Raw genomic sequence first — 19,062 nt, forward strand, 5'->3', positions numbered from 1 at the left:
AAACAACAGAAGTTTAGTACTCGGATCAACAAATTCGCACGACAAAAATTTCAAGAATATGAAGTTTTTCCTAAAGGTTCTGCAGCCTCTCGAGGATAAATACAGACGTCTCCGTACCGATCCGCGAGACTCTACTAAACCTGCTCATGACTCATGAGACCTATGTAACCTAGGCTCTAATACCAACTTGTCACGACCCTAACCCCGAACCCGGTCGTGATGGCACCTCTCATAAAGACAAGGTCAGCCGACACTTTCCGTTTCAATTATTAATAGATAAACGACAAGAAATAAGTCTGAAGCGTAATAATAACATCTCAAAGTAGCAGATAATAGTAAAATAACCCAACACAGCCCGATACCGGGGTGTCACTAGTCATGAGCATCTAACAGAACGGAATACTCCAAATGTATATAACTACAGAGTTTAATATAGAAACTAAGAATAGAAAGGAATAAGATAGGGAAGAGCTCCGGGCTGCGAACGCCAACAGCTACCTAGAGACTCCTCGGATCCGCCTGAGCCGGAATGATCAGCACTCGGAAGTGGGACCAGATACGCCTGAATCTGCACACAAGGTGCAGGGAGTAAAGTGAGTACTCCAACTCAGTGAGTAATAATCATAAATAAAGACTGAAAGCAAGAAATAAACGTAAGGCACAAAAACATGCTATAACGAAGCAGTAAAAAAATCCTTTTTTAAAAATAGTAAACTAGTGAAAGATAGGTAAAGTCCTTTAACTCAAATTTAACTTCCTAAAAAGCCTTTTTCAACAATTAAGCAGGTAATTGACAGTCAATTATGACAAATAAACACATAAAGGTTTATCCCTCAGGCACAGTATCAACAAATCCGCCCCTTAGGCAATATCCCAAAATAGTACCAGTCCTTCGGGCAACATCTCAGAACAATACTAGCCCCTCGGGCTCAATCTCACATCACAATGGGTATTCGCGCTCACTGGTGTGTTCAGAATTATGTGTACATTTATAATAAGACTTGGCAAAGGGTGTCTTGTTGTCTAATTAGATTGAGATGCATATACTGGATTACATATCTTAGGCCCTCAGCCTCATAATCAGTATTAAATGTTTCCTTACAACATAGGCCCTCGGCCTTACTCGGTCAAAATCCTCACAAGCCCCTCAGACAACAGTAAAACAGTGATTCTCATCACAATTATCATTTAAAATATCATTTAAGTATTTAAAACAGAGTAAACATGGTTGGGTATGAAAACAGTGAAATATAACATGACTGAGTTCAAGTATAAAGTCAAAACAGTGAGTAAATACCAGTAAAAATCCCCGAAGGGTTCAAATAGTTGGCACAAGGCCCAAATATGGCATTCAGCCCAAATCATGATGGTAGCAAATAGATTTCAGTCAAATACACGGTAAAATAGTCAATTGGGACGGACTAAATCACAATCCCCAACAGTGCACGACCCCACGCGTGTCATCAAGCGTGTACGTCACCTCAATATAGCACAACGATGTGCAAGTCTGGGGTTTCATACCCTCAGAATATCATTTACAATCATTACTCACCTCGAACCGGTCAAATTTCTAGCTCGCGATGCCTTTTCCCCTCGAAGCGGCCTCCACTCGCATCGAATATATCCAAAATCATAACGAGGACGTCAAAATATGCTAGGGAACGAAACCCAAGCGAAAATAATCAATTTACAACATAAATCCAAAAAATTACCAAAACCCGACCCTCGGGCCCATGTCTTAGAATTCGATAATTTTTATATCAATAGATTCCTTATCTCCCCACGAGTTCTTACATATCAAAATTTCTGAAATCCGACCTCAAATGGTCCTTCAAATCCTCAAGCAAAAGTTTAAGTTTCCAAGCCCTAGTTTTCCCCAATTTTAGCCCTTAAATTCCATTAATTATAGCTCTAATCCATGAAATAATCATAGGAACGAGTTTTAGGTCCAAATTCCTTACCTCAATGAAGTTCCCTTGAAATCCGTCTTTCAAATCGTCCAAAAAGCTCCAAAGTCGAGATAGAAATGGTGAAAATAGTTAAAAATCGTGAAGGACACAATTTATACCTTCTGCCCAGGCATTTTTGCAGTTGCAGTCCTATGTACCGCTTTTGCGGTACCGCATTTACGGTTCTTTATCCTCTTCTGCGGAAGTCACTTAACTTACCACTTTCCGCATCTGCGATGCCATTCCCACATCTGCGGCATCGCAGGTGCGGTCCCTATAATCGCTTCTGCGGTTCCTGCCATCTTCCCAGCTTCCACTTCAACGACCGCTTTCCTGTATATGCGGCGTCGCACCTGCGGTCCCTAATCCGCAGGTGCGGAAATACCAGAAGCAGCAAAAATCTGCAATTCACCAAGTCTCAAACTCCTCCGTCAACCATCAGAAATCACCCCGAGGCCCCCGAGACCTCAACCAAAAGTACCAACATATCCCAAAACCTTATTCAAACTTATACCAATCTTCAAAACACCTGAAACAACATCACATCAACCAAAACACGTCGGATTCAAGCCTAAGTTTCCAAAATCTTTCGAATTCCGCTTTTGATCAAAAACCCAACCAAACCACATCTGAATGACCTGAAATATTACACACACATCCTAAATGACACAACGAAACTACTGCAACTCTCAGAATTTTATTCCGACCCCTATATCAAAATATCACCTATCAATCGGAAATCGCCAAAAATTCACTTTCGCCAATTCAAGCCTAAATCTACTCCGAACCTCCAAAACTCATTCCGATCACGCTCCTAAGCCCAAATCACCTCCCGAAGCTAACCGAACCATTATAACTCACATCCAAGCCCTCTAATACATAAGTAAACATCCGGTTGACTTTTCCAACTTAAGCTTCCTCAAAAGAGACTAAGTGTTTCAAACCTTCTCGAAACACTTCCGAACCTGAGCCAACAACCCAATCACTTATAGAACCGATAGACAAAGCAGTAAGAAGCAAAAATGGGGAAAATGGAGTGGTAACTCATGAGACAACTGGCCAAGTCATCACAGTGTGTCGTTACATAAACCTTCACAGGGACTTAAATTTCGTAGTAACATTACTGGACAATTTTCTTTTACAGTCAATCTGTAAGGAGGCAAACTATAACGACCTGAACCGTCGTTTCCTGTATTTTCGTCTTGTATTCCCCGTTAAATGCTTATTCATGTTTCAATATGTGTACTTGGTGAATTTGAGTCAATTCGGATCGAGTTTGGTATGAAATAGGACAATTAGTCTCTATAAGGAAGAATTAATTTGGAACAGTCAATCGGACGTTGACTTGTGAGTTAGAGGGCTCGGAATTGAATTCCGATGATTCAGTTAGTTTCGGGGGATGATTTAAGGCCTAGGAGCACAATCGGAATTAATTTTGGAGGTCCGGTGAAGAAAATAGCTCATTTTGGCGAAGTTAGTGTTTTGGCGATTTCAGGTTGATAGGTGAAATTTTGATCCAACGGTCGGAATGGAATTCCGAGAATTTCTGTAGCTTCATTATGTCATTTTGGATTGTGTGCAGAATTTGAAGTCAATCGGACGTGATTTGTTAGGTTTCGGCATCGGAAATAGAAGTTGGAAATTCTAAAGTTCATAAAACTTGGATTGGAGGTTGATTCATGATTTTAGCGTTGTTTGATGTGATTTGAGGCCTCGATCAAGTCCGTAATATATTTTGGGACTGGTTGGTATTATTGGTCGGGGTCCCGGGGGCCTCGGGTGTGTTTCGAATGCCCAACGGGTCATTTTTGGAAGATTTTTGCCGTTTTGAGCATAAATGTAATGATCTAAAGGTTTATTTTTAGTTCTAAAGATCTAAATTTGATTTCGAGACTTCCAGATTTTAAATCATGAATTATAGGACTGATCTGGAAATTTTGGTTTAATTTCATCAAGTCGCGATTGAGTTTTTGACGTGAAATGTGAGTTAATTGTTTAACGAGCGAAATGGGTATTGAACTGGGCAAACGAGCTCCGAATTGAGTTTCGATTGAAGGGTTCTGTTCGTATTATTATTTTTGACTCATAGGAACAAGAATCGTCTAATTCCGAGTTCGTATGATGGAGTTAGAGCCATTTTAGGAAGCAAGACTCAGATGGTTCGGGCACATTCAGAGGAGGAACACTGATGCACCGGTGAGAAGGTGTGAGCGACTGGCTGTGGTGGGTACGAGGAGAGGTAGAGGGAGACCTAAGAAGTATTGGGGAGAGGTGATCAGGCAGGATATGGCGCGACTTAGGGTTACTGAGGACATGGCCCTTAACAGGGAATTATGGAGATCGAGCATTAAGGTTGTAGGTTAGGGGAAATTGTGATTTCTTTTTACAGCGCACTAGAGTGAGACTAGCCAGTTAGGAATTAGTCTTAGGATGCTATTGATCAGCTACTGATGATGGGCTTTATCTGCTGTTTATTAGTATACCTTACATCTTTCTCGTATTTCCTATATCTCTTATATTGCTGTTATTTTGTTATTTTATGGTATTTATGTTATGTTATGGATTTTATGGTATTGTATGTTATTTTATTATGAGTCTATTGATAGTACTAATATAGTGTCTCTTGTTGCCTTCTTGAGCCGAGGGTCTCCTGGAAACAGCCTCTCTGCCCCTCGGGGTAGAGGTAAGGTCTGCGTACATATTACCCTCCCCAGACCCCACTTGTGGGATTACACTGGGTTGTTATTGTTATTGTTGTTGTTGTTGTTGTTGTTGCTGTATTTTCTGCAACAGTGAACAGTACTCGCGCGTGAACAATAACCGCGCGGGTGAACAGTGAACAGTGACCTCGCGCGGGTGAACAGTAACCGCGCAGGTGAACAGTGAACAGTGACCTCACACGCATGAACAGTGCCCCCGCGTGAACAGTACCGAAAATTTCTGGACAGATTTAATGTCCAGCAGTCCGAGTTTGGTTATTTTTTTTTACTTCCAAGCTCGGATTTTGGGCGATTTTTAGCAAGAAATCTTGGGAAATCTTGAGGTAAGTCACTTGTGATTATTTCTACTCCATAATATTGAATTATCATCGAATAATCCGACTAGATTACATGTTTTTGAGGAGTAAATTGAAGATTTAGGCCTAGGGATTTGAAAATAAGATTTGAAGATTTGAGGGGTCATTTGAACTCCGATTTTGGTAAATTTTATATGTATGGACTCGTGGAGAGACGAGGAATCCGGTGATGTGACTTTCGTAATTTTTCGAGAAGTGGGCCCGGGGCTCGGGTTTTGCGAATTTCGTGAATTTCGATATTTTTCGAGTCTTTTCGATTGGGTTATATTCCCTTAGCCTATTGTAATGTATTCGTTGTGGTTTTGACCAGATTCGACGCGCGAAGAGGTAAATTCGAGAGGCAAGGGCATAGCGGAGTAGACGTTGGACCGTCTTGAGGTGAGTAATGATTTTAAATGATGCACTGAGGGTTTGAAACCCCGGATTGCACAACATACTGCTATGTTGAGATGAGACACGCGTTGTATGACGAGTGCGGGGTCATTTACTATTGGGGATTGTGACTTGGTCCATCCCAGTTGATATTTTTACCGCGTAATTGATAAAGATTTATTGTTTTTCACTATAATTGGGCTTATTGTCATATTTGGGCTTCGTGCCAATTATCTGAAATCTTTTGTGAATTTACATCACTATTTTCCTCACAAATTGAAATATTATTTGAACTCAGTCCAATTGAATTATATTATTTTGTGAACTCAGCTACATTTATACTCAACTCGAGATTTAATGATATTTATAATGCTGTTGAGCTGAGCATTATTGTTTTACTGATGCCCAAGAGGCTTATGATTATTTTTTGGACTGATTGAGGCTGAGGGCCATACGTGAGGATATGTTGAGTGATGTGAGGAGGCTTTCAGGACTCGAGTATTATATGAGGAGGCTTTCAGGCCTCGTGTGTGATGTGTGAAGGCTTTCAGGCCTATTGATATTGCGCTTGGGCTGTAGGAGCCCCTCCGGAGTCTGTACACACCCCCAGTGAGCGCAGGGTACCCAGGTGAGTTGGGAGTGGGCCCGAGAGGCCGTTGCTTGTGTGTGGTGAGTTGGGAGTGAGCCCGAGGGGCTGATGTTGTATGCTGGTGAGTTGGGAGTGAGCCCGAGGGGCTGATACTATACTGAGATTTACATATTGAGCCCGAGGGGCAAGCTTTTGATTTATCCTTACTGTGAAAATTATTTGTCTTTACTGTTTTAAAAGAAGAATTATCTAATACTCACTATTTTACTGTATTACTGATCTTACTGCTTGGGATAGCGCTATATTGTGCCGTTATGAGATTTCATGTTTTCAGTCGTTATTTATTTTTATTACTCACTAAGTCTGAGTACTCACATTACTCTCTGCACCACGTGTGCAGATACATGCAGAGCTGAGTTCGCTCCTGAGCGCTGATTCTTTCCAGACCAGGCGGTGACTAGGAGTAATGAGGTAGCTGTTGACATCCGCAGCCCCGTTTTCTCCCTTATCTTTGTTATTTATGATAATTCCAGACTTTGTAAAATATTAGTAAACTCTGTAGTAGCTCATGACTTGTGACACCCCGATTTCGGGCTGAGTTAGTAAAGAGATGTATTGTTTTGTTGATTGGCTGGCCTTGTCCTCACGAGAGGCGCCATCACGATCAGTTTGGGATTTTGGGTCGTGACAAGTTGGTATTAGAGCCTAGGTTACTAGGTCTCGCGAGTATTGAGCTGGTTTAGTAGAGTCTCGCGGATCGGTATGGAGACGTCTGTATTTATCCTCGAGAGGCTGCAGAACCTTTAGGAAAATTTCATATTCTTGGAAATTCTTGTCGTGCGACTTTGTTGGTCCGAAAACTAAATTCTGTTGTTCTATTCTCTCACAGATGGCGAGAACACGTGCTAATGGACAGGACGGACGACCACCATTGCCACCTACTGAGGCCACCAGAGGCCGTGGACGCGGTCGTGGTCGAGGTAGAGCCGTAGGGGCAGCATCTGTAGACCTACCAGTTGCCCCGGCTCAGGATCAGGCTCCAGCTGCAGAGACTCTAGCAGCACCTGCTCAGGCAACAGATGTGCCTATTGTTATTTTGGGTCTTCAGGAGGCCCTGGCTCAGATTCTGACAGTTTGCACTGGCCTGGCTCAGGCAGTTTCAGCCACCACTGCAGCAGCTACTTCACAGGCAGGGGGAGGCAATCAGACCCCCGCTGCTCGCACACCTGAGCCAGTAGTGCAGGGACTACAGACACCAGAGGCACCACCAGTACAGCAGGTTGCCCCAGTTCAGTCGGTTGCACCGGTTCAGGATAATATGGTCCCAGTTATGCCAGACGATGAGCAGCGTCGTCTTGAGAGATTCAGCAGACTTGCACCTCCTACTTTCAGTGGTGCTCAGGGCGAGGATGCGCAAGGTTTTCTTGACAAGTGTAGACGTATGCTGAGGACAGCAGGGATCTTGGAGGCTAGCGGTGTATCCTTTACTACTTTTAAGTTCTCAAGTGCAGCTTTCACTTGGTGGGAGGCATATGAGCGGCGTAGGCCGGTAGGTTCAGCGCCCTTGTCCTGGCAGGAGTTCTCCACTCTCTTTCTGGAGAAGTGGGTACTGCGATCTCAGAGAGAGGAGATGCGCAGGCAGTTTGAGTATCTTCGTTAGGGAGATATGACCGCATCTCAGTATGAGGTGAGGTTCTCGGAGCTAGCTCGTTATGCTCCATGGATGGTCCCGACTGATCGGGAAAGGAATAGGAGGTTCGTGGATGGGCTTAATTATCCCATTCGTATTCTGATGGCTCGAGAAAGGATTCTGAGCCATACTTTTGAGGATGCAGTAGATGTTTCTCGCGACATTGAGACGGATCGTCGTCTAGAGAGAGAGGAGTGGGAGGCTAAGAGGCCTCGTGGATCAGCTAGTCACAGTGGTGCTCCGTCTAGGGGCCAGTTTCAGCAGAGTAGAGGTCGTTCTTACAAGCCTCATCAGTCAGCTCGTCCAGAGTACTGCGGGCCATCTTCAGGTCGTGGTCATCAGGGATTTCAGTAGGGCCAGTCATCACTCAGTGCCCTTCCAGCTCAGAGTTCTTCACGTGCCCCGTCAGTTCAGGGTCCTTCTGCACCGAGTGCACCAGCTAGTCACTCCGGTGCGAGGGGTTCTTTTCAGTCCCATCCTCCAACATCTAGGGGTTGTTATGAGTGCGGAGAGTTAGGACATGTGTGGAAGCAGTGTCCTCGTCGTACCGCCAGTTCATCACAGCAGAAGGGTTAGTCCTCATCTTCTGCACCAGCTACTTCAGCACCCACCCAGTCAGCTAGGGGTGAGGGTCAGGCAGCTAGAGGCCACCCTAGAGGGGGAGGTCGAGCGGGCGGTGGTCCGGCTCGGTTTTATGCTATTTCAGACCGGGCAGATGCTCTTATGTCAGATGCTGTTATCACAGGTATTATCTCAGTCTGCCACACAGATGCCTCTGTCTTATTTGATCCGGGATCCACCTATTCTTATGTGTCTTCATATTTTGCCCGTCATTTGAGTATGCCTCGGGAGTCTCTTACTTTACTTGTTCATGTGTCTACCCCGGTGGGAGATACTATTGTTGTGGACCGTGTGTATCGGTCATGTGCTGTGATTATTGGGGGTCTGGAGACCCGAGTTGATCTACTGCCATTGAGCATGGTAGATTTTGATATTATTCTGGGCATGGATTGGTTATCTCCATATCATGCTATTCTAGACTGTCATGCTAAGACAGTTACTTTGGCTATTCCGGGTGTTCCGAGGATCGAGTGGCGTGGCATGACTAATTATGTCTCTAGCAGAGTAATTTCTTTCTTGAAAGCCCAGCGTATGGTTGGGAAGGGTTATCTATCATATCTTGCTTTTGTGCGGGATGTTGGAGCTGAGACTCCTAGTATTGATTCTGTCCCAGTTGTGAGGGACTTTCCTGATGTATTTTCTGCAGACCTGTCAGGCATGCCGTCGGATAGGGATATTGATTTTGGCATTGACTTAGTGTCGGGCACTCAGCCCATTTCTATTCCGCCATATCGTATGGCACCAGCAGAGCTGAAAGAATTGAAGGAGAAGCTTCAGGAACTCCTAGATAAGGGGTTCATTCGGCCTAGCGTGTCCCCGTGGGGTGCACCTGTTTTATTTGTGAAGAAGAAAGATGGCACAATGAGAATGTGCATTGATTATAGGCAGTTGAATAAGGTAACAGTGAAGAACAAGTATCCTTTGCCTCGCATTGATGACTTATTTGATCAGCTTCAGGGAGCGAGGGTATTTTCTAAGATTGATCTCCGTTCGGGCTATCACCAGTTGAAAATCAGGGAGTCGGATATTCCCAAGACTGCCTTCAGGACTAGATATGGTCACTATGAATTTTTGGTTATGTCTTTCGGGCTGACCAATGCCCCAGCAGCGTTCATGCATTTGATGAACAGTGTATTTCAGCCTTATCTGGATGCATTTGTTATTGTATTCATTGATGATATCCTGGTGTACTCGCGTATCCAGGAGGAGCATGCCCAACATTTGCGTGTAGTGTTGTAGAGATTGAGAGAGGAGAAGCTTTATGCAAAATTCTCCAAATGTGAATTTTGGCTAAGTTCTGTGGCATTTTTGGGACACATAGTGTCCAGCGAAGGTATACAGGTTGATCCAAGGAAGATAGAAGCAGTGCAGAGTTGGTCTAGACCGTCCTCAGTCATAGAGATTCGGAGTTTTCTTGGGCTAGCAGGCTATTATCGCCGATTTGTTCAGGGGTTTTCTTTTATTGCATCGCCTTTGACCAAGTTGACTAAGAAAGGTGCCCCATTTGTATGGTTTGGCGAGTGTGAGGAGAGCTTTCAGAAGCTCAAGGCACTTCTGACCACAGCTCCAGTGTTGGTGTTACCATCAGCTACAGGTTCATACACGGTATATTGTGATGCTTCCAGAGTTGGGATTGGTTGTGTGCTAATGCAGGAGGGTAGAGTTATTGCTTATGCTTCTCGTCAGTTGAAGCCCCATGAGAAGAACTACCCTGTTCATGATTTGGAGTTGGCTGTTATAGTACATGCCTTAAAAATTTGGAGGCACTATTTATATGGCGTATCTTGTGAGGTATTCACTGATCATCGCAGTCTTCAGCATTTATTTAAACAAAAAGATCTTAATTTGAGGCAGCGGAGATGGCTTGAGTTACTTAAAGACTATGATATTACCATTCTATATCATCCGGGAAAGGCCAATGTAGTGGCCGATGCGTTGAGCCGAAAGGCAGTCAGTATGGGGAGTTTGGCTTACATCCCAGTTGGGGAGAGGCCTCTTGCAGTTGATGTTCATACCTTGGCCAATCAGTTGGTGCGGTTAGATATTTCTGAGCCTAGCCGGGTATTGGCTAGTGTGGTTTCTCGATCTTCCTTATATGATCGCGTCAGAGAGCACCAGTATGATGATCTGCATTTGCTTGTCCTTAAGGACAGAGTTCGGCATGATAATGCCAAAGATGTGACTATAGGTGATGATGGCGTATTGAGGATGCAAGGCCGTATTTGTGTGCCCGATGTTGATGGGCTTAGAGATTTGATTCTTGAGGAGGCCCACAGTTCGCTGTATTCCATCCATCCGGGTGCTGCGAAGATGTATCAGGACTTGAGACAGCATTACTAGTGGAGGAGAATGAGGAAAGACATTGTGGGATATGTGGCTCGGTGTCTCAACTATCAGCAGGTGAAATATGAGCATCAGAGACCAGGCGGTTTGCTTCAGCAGATGATTATTCCTGAGTGGAAATGGGAGAGAGTTACTATGGATTTCGTGAGTGGCCTTCCTCGGACTTTGAAGAATTTTGATTCGATTTGGGTCGTTATGGATAGGCTGACCAAGTCAGCGCATTTCATTCCGGTGTGTACCACATATTCTGCGGAGCGGCTGGCTAGGATCTTTATTCAGGAGATTGTGCGGTTGCATGGTGTTCCAGCTACTATTATTTCGGATAGAGGTACTTAGTTCACTTCTCAGTTTTGGAGGACTTTTCAGCACGAGTTGGGCACTCAGGTGGAGTTGAGTTCAGCATTTCATCCTCAGACGGACGGACAGTCCGAGCGTACTATTCAGATATTGGAGGATATGTTGCGTGCCTGCGTGATTGATTTTGGAGGTTCTTGGGTTGAATTTTTATCACTTGCAGAGTTTGCCTACAACAACAGCTATCAGTCCAGTATTCAGATGGCACCGTATGAGGCCTTATATGGGAGGCGGTGTAGAACTCCAGTGGGTTGGTTTGAGCCCGGTGAGGCTAGGTTGTTGGGGACAGATTTGGTCCAGGATGCCTTAGAAAAGGTGAAGGTGATTCAGGAAAGACTTAGCACAACTCAGTCGCGTCAGAAGAGTTATGCGGACCGGAAGGTCCGAGATGTGTCATTTATGGAGGGCACTTGGTTGTTGTTGTTGTTGTTGTTATTGTATTTTATGCAGCAGTGAACAGTACCCACGCGTGAATAGTAACCGTGCGGGTGAACAGTGAACAGTGACCTCACGCGCATGAACAGTGCCCCCGCGTGAATAGTACCGAAAATTTCTGGACAGATTTAATGTCCAGCAGTCCGAGTTTGGTTATTTTTTTGACTTCCAAGCTCGGATTTTGGGCAATTTTTAGCAAGAAATCTTGGGAAATCTTGAGGTAAGTCACTTGTGATTATTTCTACTCCATAATATTGAATTATCATCGAACAATCCGACTAGATTACATGTTTTTAAGGAGTAAATTGAAGATTTAGGCCTAGGGATTTGAAAATAAGATTTGAAGATTTGAGGGGTCATTTGAACTCCGATTTTGGTAAATTTTATATGTACGGACTTGTGGTGAGACGAGGACTCCGATGATGTGACTTTCGTAATTTTTCGAGAAGTGGGCCCGGGGCTCGGGTTTTGCGAATTTCGTGAATTTCGATATTTTTCGAGTCTTTTCGATTGGGTTATATTCCCTTAGCCTATTGTAATGTATTCATTGTGGTTTTGACCAGATTCGACGCGCGAAGAGGTAAATTCGAGAGGCAAGGGCATAGCGGAGTAGACGTTGGACCGTCTTGAGGTGAGTAATGATTTTAAATGATGCACTGAGGGTTTGAAACCCCGGATTGCACAACATACTGCTATGTTGAGATGAGACACGCGTTGTATGACGAGTGCGGGGTCATTTACTATTGGGGATTGTGACTTGGTCCATCCCAGTTGATATTTTTACCGCGTAATTGATAAAGATTTATTGTTTTTCACTATAATTGGGCTTATTGCCATATTTGGGCTTCGTGCCAATTATCTGAAATCTTTTGTGAATTTACATCACAATTTTCTCACGAATTGAAATATTATTTGAACTCAGTCCAATTGAATTATATTATTTTGTAAACTCAGCTACATTTATACTCAACTCGAGATTTAATGATATTTATAATGTTGTTGAGCTGAGCATTATTGTTTTACTGATGCCCAAGAGGCTTATGATTATTTTCTGGACTGATTGAGGCCGAGGGCCATACGTGAGGATATGTTGAGTGATGTGAGGAGGCTTTCAGGACTCGAGTGTTATATGAGGAGGCTTTCAGGCCTCGTGTGTGATGTGTGAAGGCTTTCAGGCCTATTGATATTGCGCTTGGGCTGTAGGAGCCCCTCCGGAGTCTGTACACACCCCCAGTGAGCGCAGGGTACCCAGGTGAATTGGGAGTAGGCCCGAGAGGCCGTTGTTTGTGTGTGGTGAGTTGGGAGTGAGCCCGAGGGGCTGATGTTGTGTGCTGGTGAGTTGGGAGTGAGCCCGAGGGGCTGATACTATATTGAGATTTACATCTTGAGCCCGAGGGGCAAGCTTTTGATTTATCCTTACTGTGGAAATTATTTGTCTTTACTGCTTTAAAAGAAGAATTATCTGATACTCACTATTTTACTATATAACTGATCTTACTGCTTGGGATAGCGCTATATTGTGTCGTTATGAGATTTCATGTTTTCAGTCGTTATTTATTTTTATTATTCACTGGGTCGGAGTACTCACATTACTCTCTGCACCATGTGTGCAAATACATGCAGAGCTGAGTTCGCTCCTGAGCGCTGATTCTTTCTAGACCAGGCGGTGACTAGGAGTAACGAGGTAGCTGTTGACGTCCGCAGACCCGTTTTCTCCCTTATCTTTGTTATTTATGATAATTCCAGACTTTGTAAAATATTAGTAAACTCTGTAGTAGCTCATGACTTGTGACACCCCGATTTCGGGCTGAGTTGGGAGGGTTTTCCTTGTTCTATCACGTTTATTTCGCATTTAAGATTAGATTGCCCATGATTTAGACTTATTCCTGCTAAGTAATTATAAAGAGATGTACTGTTTTGTTGATTGGCTGGCCTTGTCCTCACGAGAGGCGCCATCACGACCGGGTTGGGATTTTGGGTCGTGACACAAACCAGCAGGATTTAAAGTATACAGATAATCTTCGAATTGACTTTGGTCATTCGGTTCAATAGTTTCATCAATTGCAACATATGTTCTAGCATCTTTTGGGAATCTAGATATGAGCATATCATTTATTTCATGAACAAAATCATTTTTTGTTGTCAAGATCACACGAGAAGCTATGGAGGAAGAATCATTAAATATGAATCTTTATTGTGATATGTTACCTCAAATAACTCATTCAAGGATTCTTCTTCAATTGTAAAAGGAATAATCAAAGAGTTAGGAATTTGAACTTTTTTCTAGGCATAAAGTATTTCTTTTCCATTTCTAATTCTCATCAAGTATTCACAAAAGCTAGGATATGTTCTTGCACGCATATTCTCTGATAGCTGTAGTTTTTCTAGTTGATTCCAAATTTCAGAGTATAGTAAACTTTCAGAAATGAAGTCTTCTTTTTCCCCATTTCTAACAACTGGAAGAGTTTGTCTAAAATCACCTCCAAAAACAACTACTTTTCCACCAAAGAGCATCTTAGTATCCATTAGATCCTTCAAAAGTAAATCAAAAGCTTCAATCATTTTCCGTTTAGCCATTGATGCCTTATCCCATACAATTAATTTTGCGTCCCGAATTAAACATGCAAGTGAACTTTGCTTACTGATATTGCAACCAATATTTTCATCAATACCAATAGGGATCTTAAAGCGCGAATGAGTTGTTCGCCCTCCAGGAAGAATAGAAGCTGCAACACCAGAAGTTGCAGTTGCTAGTGCTACAAATCCCTTAGATCTTACCGTAGCCAACAAACTTCGACATAAGAAAGTTTTACCAGTTCCTCCTAGTCCGTCAATAAAAAAGCTCCCGATTTGTTGGAAAATATTCTATCAACAATCATATTGTATGCTCTTCGTTGATCTGTATAATGAACTTCTAATAACAAATCTTCTTAGGAAACTCTTAGGCTTCTCTCAAAATGAACTTCTTTTACCTCTTTTACAATTGTAGAAGCTCTAATGTTTTCTGCAACAAGCTTGTACTCGTTAATGTCGTGTCCCATCGAGTGTAGTTCATCATTGATCTGGTTCAGGACTCTATGATGAATATTTTTAAATCCATTATTTGGCAAGCGTTTGAAGTCTTCGGACATTGAGTCTTCAAATTGTTCTCATAACTCTTTTGGATTAGTAGGAGTACAATATACCAATAGCGTAGCAAATAATCGTCTTAAACTATATGGCAATTGATAGCTTGCAGCTTCAATCATACAGTCAACCAAACTGTTGTCAGAATGTAATAATCCTCTTTTTTCAGCAGCCTCTCTAAATGTAATATAACATTTTCCATTTACAGTACGAAGATCTTCATATGATGTTGGTCCTCTCACATTCAGTAATAATAGTTTGAGATAATATGTCTCACCTTCTGTTGGATGACATGTCACAACGCGCCCAATAACGGTACGTTATTTTCGACGTGTCCATGTCTTGTCTGTAACTGACCAGACAAAGTATTCTGGAAACGCTTTATATAGTAGCTTAAGTTCTATAGCATAATCATCTGTTTGGTTCATGACAAAATTTTCTGTCAACATTGTTTTTCTAATTATAGGTTTTTTTAAAATTGCATTTATACTCTCAGTGCTTTTCAAAGAAACATATTGTTGTCCTTCAAGGTGTAATTGAAGATGATAAACACTTGGTGTCATCTCACTAATAGAAAAACCAAATAAATGCTATGTAGCTTCGGGTGGAAATACCCATCTAGCAGGTTGATATTCTTTTATTTCATCAATCTCTTTGTCTTTATCATTGTCATGTACAGAAAAATAAATTTTGTCATGACCTTTTATATATGTACTTGTAAAGATACTTGACAACTTTAATATCTAAGCATATCTCGATATTCATATGACAGTTAAACTTGTCAAGTAAAAAAGGATTATATGATACCACCCATGAATTATCGAGGAATTTTTCTCTAATTTTTATTGCTTCACCTGTATATCGTCTTTTGTAAATTAGATAAGATTTTTTTTCCTTTTGATGTTCGATCAGCAAAATCTTTAGGGTAGTTGAATTTACAATATCCATTTTTCATGCATGAATTTGCAAGATTCAAATGACCACAAGGATCGTGCGTCATATGATGTACAATAAGTGAGTATAAGTAAGGCTCTTTATCTCGATCAGGTAATTCAGCACAAACAACTGTGTCGTAAGACTCAGGTGTCAACAATTTGTATTCATTAGCAAGAATAATAAGGAAATGTGCATGTGGAAGACCATGTTTATGGAATTCTACAGTGTACATAAAAGCAGCAACCTTTCCAAATATATTTCTTTTTAATATATCATTTTTAGCTCTTCCAATTTTGCTCTAAATACTCGACTAATTAAGTCAGGTCTATTTTGTGCCTCATCGGTAGATAACAAATGTTCTTTTATTTCTGGCCATAATGGGTTGCATGTCATCGTTAGAAATAAGTCAGGTGTTCCAAAATGTTGTACCAAAGCAATAGCATCCATATATCGCTGGCGCATATCTCTTGGTCCCCCGTAAATGTAACAGGAAGGAAAGTTTGTTTTCCGATTCTAGAAGCATCTCTTTCACCTTGTCTTAAGACATCAAGAATACCTTGCAAAACTTCAATTCTAAACAAGTCTAGATTGAAAGAGAAGAAGTCTAGTCGTTGTGTTTCAAGTTTTATGAATACATCTACGACATATTGTTGGAATATCCTTCCAATATGTAAGATTTCATCAGTCTCATCATCTCTTATTTAAATTTTATAACAATAATATTCACGACAAGAGACAGTATTTCTTTTTTCCTTTGTTGTTCTAGTACCTGAGCTTCCATATCAAGAAAATTGTCAATTAAACACATGTTTGCAACACTTGATAAATTTTCCTGTTCACAGTAGACACGACATCTAGTAGTATTCTTTAGTTGTACTATTTTCTTTATACCACAGTGTCACCCATCTTGACCATATGAAAATAATAGTGGGTATTGTAAGGGATCATAACATCCATAGTAATAGTTTACTAATTGGCTTTTATTGCTGTGAGTATAAATTTGAATGTGAGGTATGGAAATATGAACGCCTTCTTCCACCATTATTGCTGCAACTTCAGATGCAGTAGGTAAGTTATATACTCGTTGATCTAAACATGAGTCACATTTGAGCGCAATATAAAAGTTCGACAATTCCGGAACATCTACCAAAGATTTCAAGAAAACACTATACGGATTATTTTGTAGTATATTCATCAATTTTCTGATCATTGACTCATGTACTCTAGTTGAACAAGCAATTCTGTTTGCTACCTCATTTTCATTGTCGTAGAAGTATAACTGTAAATTTCTTGCTTTCTCATTCGCAGGATATAAATCATCTATAAAGTGATATATTTTTCCTTGAACTCTAAATGTATAGATACCATGATTTCTCTTAGCTAAGTCTTTGTCATATTTTACCCCGAGCGAAGTAAATGCAAACATGTTATTGTATGTCCTAACATATGTTCGGAAATGGTCAGACTCTTCAGTAGCACCCAAAAATAATTCTCGTAGCTCTATAGGCATTTCATGTGAAGTAAGCTTGATTGAACTTTTATTGCAACAGAATCCAGGGGGTTCATATTGAAATCTTTTTGCAGCATAAAATTTAAAGTTTGGGACAACTTTGAAAGCAACATATTCGGTTGTGATCCAATAACATGCAGGGGGGCTCTTCTACGTAGTCTAACTCCTAAATATTACGGAAATAACTGGGAGTCAATTTTCACTCCAAAGAAAGATAACGAATCTTATTCTAACCTGATAGTGATACGAACCTCTATTTGCTACATTCTCTGAACCAACACCACATCGGTCATTAGATGTACCTGATATAGATCCTAATATAGACATAATTATGAATTACATAAGTAAATGGTTTACGACAATAGAAATTTTATTAAAATAATATGCTTCATAAACTCGCCTATTTCGAAGATGGAAAAACGACCAACTAAACTTTTTCCTTTCGCAAAAGCAGCAGGTAAAGTACTAACTTCACATTTAGCAGCTAATAAAGACACGTGAAACAAATTTAGTTTAAACTGGCTGCATTTAAACAGAAAGAGCGAAAGTTTAATTTGCTAACCTTGATTTGAAGTAAGAGAAAAATCTCTTATTATGAGAGCACTCTCCCTTTGAAGCGTTGAATTACTTAGAGATGTTGATTTGACTGAATCATCTAGAGTACGACTTTCTAGAAGACGTTTTCTTGAATCGATTTCTTTCATACAGCGGTTTAACAATAATGCTTCCTTTCTATCCGGTGAGATTTCCTTATATTTTTTACGGTGATTGAATTTCATTTTAGCACTTCTATCTACCAAGCATGGACTTTTGTTCCTTTGTCCTGAACGTGATATAGGCACATCTTTTTTATCCCCCGATACCTATACTTATCCAATGTAAGAAGTATTAAAAAAATAAACCACACCCTTTCTCCAAAAAGATATCAAGTGAAAGGCAAAATTGAATAATTTGGTTGGGAACGGATGCTTTCTATTAGCTTTGTCACACCTCCTTTTTACCTACACCTCGTAAGGGGTATAAGGGGAGTTTTTTCCAATTTAAGTGACATTATTCGAAATGGAATTGTTTTATATTAAATCAGAGTCGCCACTTGGGATAATTTATGGTGTCCCAAGTCACCGGTTTAAAATCCCGAATCAAGGAAGCAGACTCTATTTACGGTCTGCGAACACAGAAATCCGGGTAAGGAATTCTGTTAACCCGATAGAAGGTGTTAGGCATTCCCGGGTTCCGTGGTTTTAGCACGGTCGCTTTGATCATACTTGGCTTAATCAAATTGTTTAATTACTCGATTTTAGAACCTATGTGCATTAGCCGCTTTTAATTAGGAAGTTATCTTAAAAGGAGTCACGCGTACGTGTACCCATTTTGTTTAGCGCGTCAAGAATCATGTCACGCGTACGTGTCCAAAATTAATCACGCTTTATTGACATTAAGAAAGTTTTGTTGAAGTTGTGCGAACGCATACCCCGATTTATTTTTAGAAAAAATCATAATTATGTTACGCGAACGTATACATGATCACGATGATAGATTAAGTCGTGCCTAAAGCATTCTAATGGTGTCCATTATTCTTCGTAAACTTTGAGATTATTGGGAGGTCATCGATTATGGAGTACAATATTGGAGGAGCGTGATTTGCAAATTGCTTACACCAACTTCTGGATGAAATTCTTGCTAAAAAGAAAGACTCGGCTACTTCTGAAAAGCTTGGCATTCTAGCAATAAAAGAAAACGGGCCAGCTAGATGTTCTTATTAAGATTGGGCTACCTATAGCTTTTATTAATTGGCCTGATATGGTTCAAGCTTAATTGAGTCAAAAAATGAAAAACAAATCTCAAACCCACATTGATGTATTTTTAAAAAAAAAATACAAAACACATCTGCCAAAGCTTCATTTTCTAAGTCTAACTAAAACTCAACTCCACAGATTGTATAGCAAGCTTAGACCAATATTATTTAACATGTAAATTCACAAGTACTCTAATTAAACAAGAATCCAATAAGGAAAAAAAACTATGTAGCTAATAAATGAAAACCAAGCACACATCAAGATA

General features: G+C 41.0%; 1 protein-coding gene across 50 annotated transcripts in view; it reads right to left on the reverse strand.

Annotated features, from left to right (window-relative positions):
• The window catches only part of LOC107809982 (xyloglucan endotransglucosylase protein 34-like), a 55,064-nt gene that overhangs the window by 23,332 nt on the left and 12,670 nt on the right, over window positions 1-19,062 (reverse strand). For 11 of the 50 annotated variants that reach the window (XR_012709628.1, XR_012709627.1, XR_012709615.1 and 8 more), the window contains 2 exons: window positions 17,236-17,315; window positions 499-568 (listed from right to left, as the gene is read on the reverse strand). The exons of 4 other annotated variants lie outside the window; for them this stretch is intronic. Coding sequence is in view for 23 of the 46 variants with exons in the window: in XM_075253746.1 (XP_075109847.1) it covers window positions 499-568; window positions 17,236-17,315; window positions 17,564-17,864 (451 nt within the window). In the remaining 23 variants the exon portion in view is untranslated. Of the gene's footprint in view, window positions 1-498; window positions 569-17,235; window positions 17,316-17,563; window positions 17,865-19,062 lie in introns of all 50 variants that reach the window. 35 more of the 50 variants (XM_075253746.1, XM_075253744.1, XM_075253743.1 and 32 more) reach the window with 8 other exon arrangements.

This window comes from Nicotiana tabacum, chromosome 5, assembly GCF_000715075.1.
Source record: "Nicotiana tabacum cultivar K326 chromosome 5, ASM71507v2, whole genome shotgun sequence".
Lineage (NCBI taxonomy): Eukaryota > Viridiplantae > Streptophyta > Magnoliopsida > Solanales > Solanaceae > Nicotiana > Nicotiana tabacum.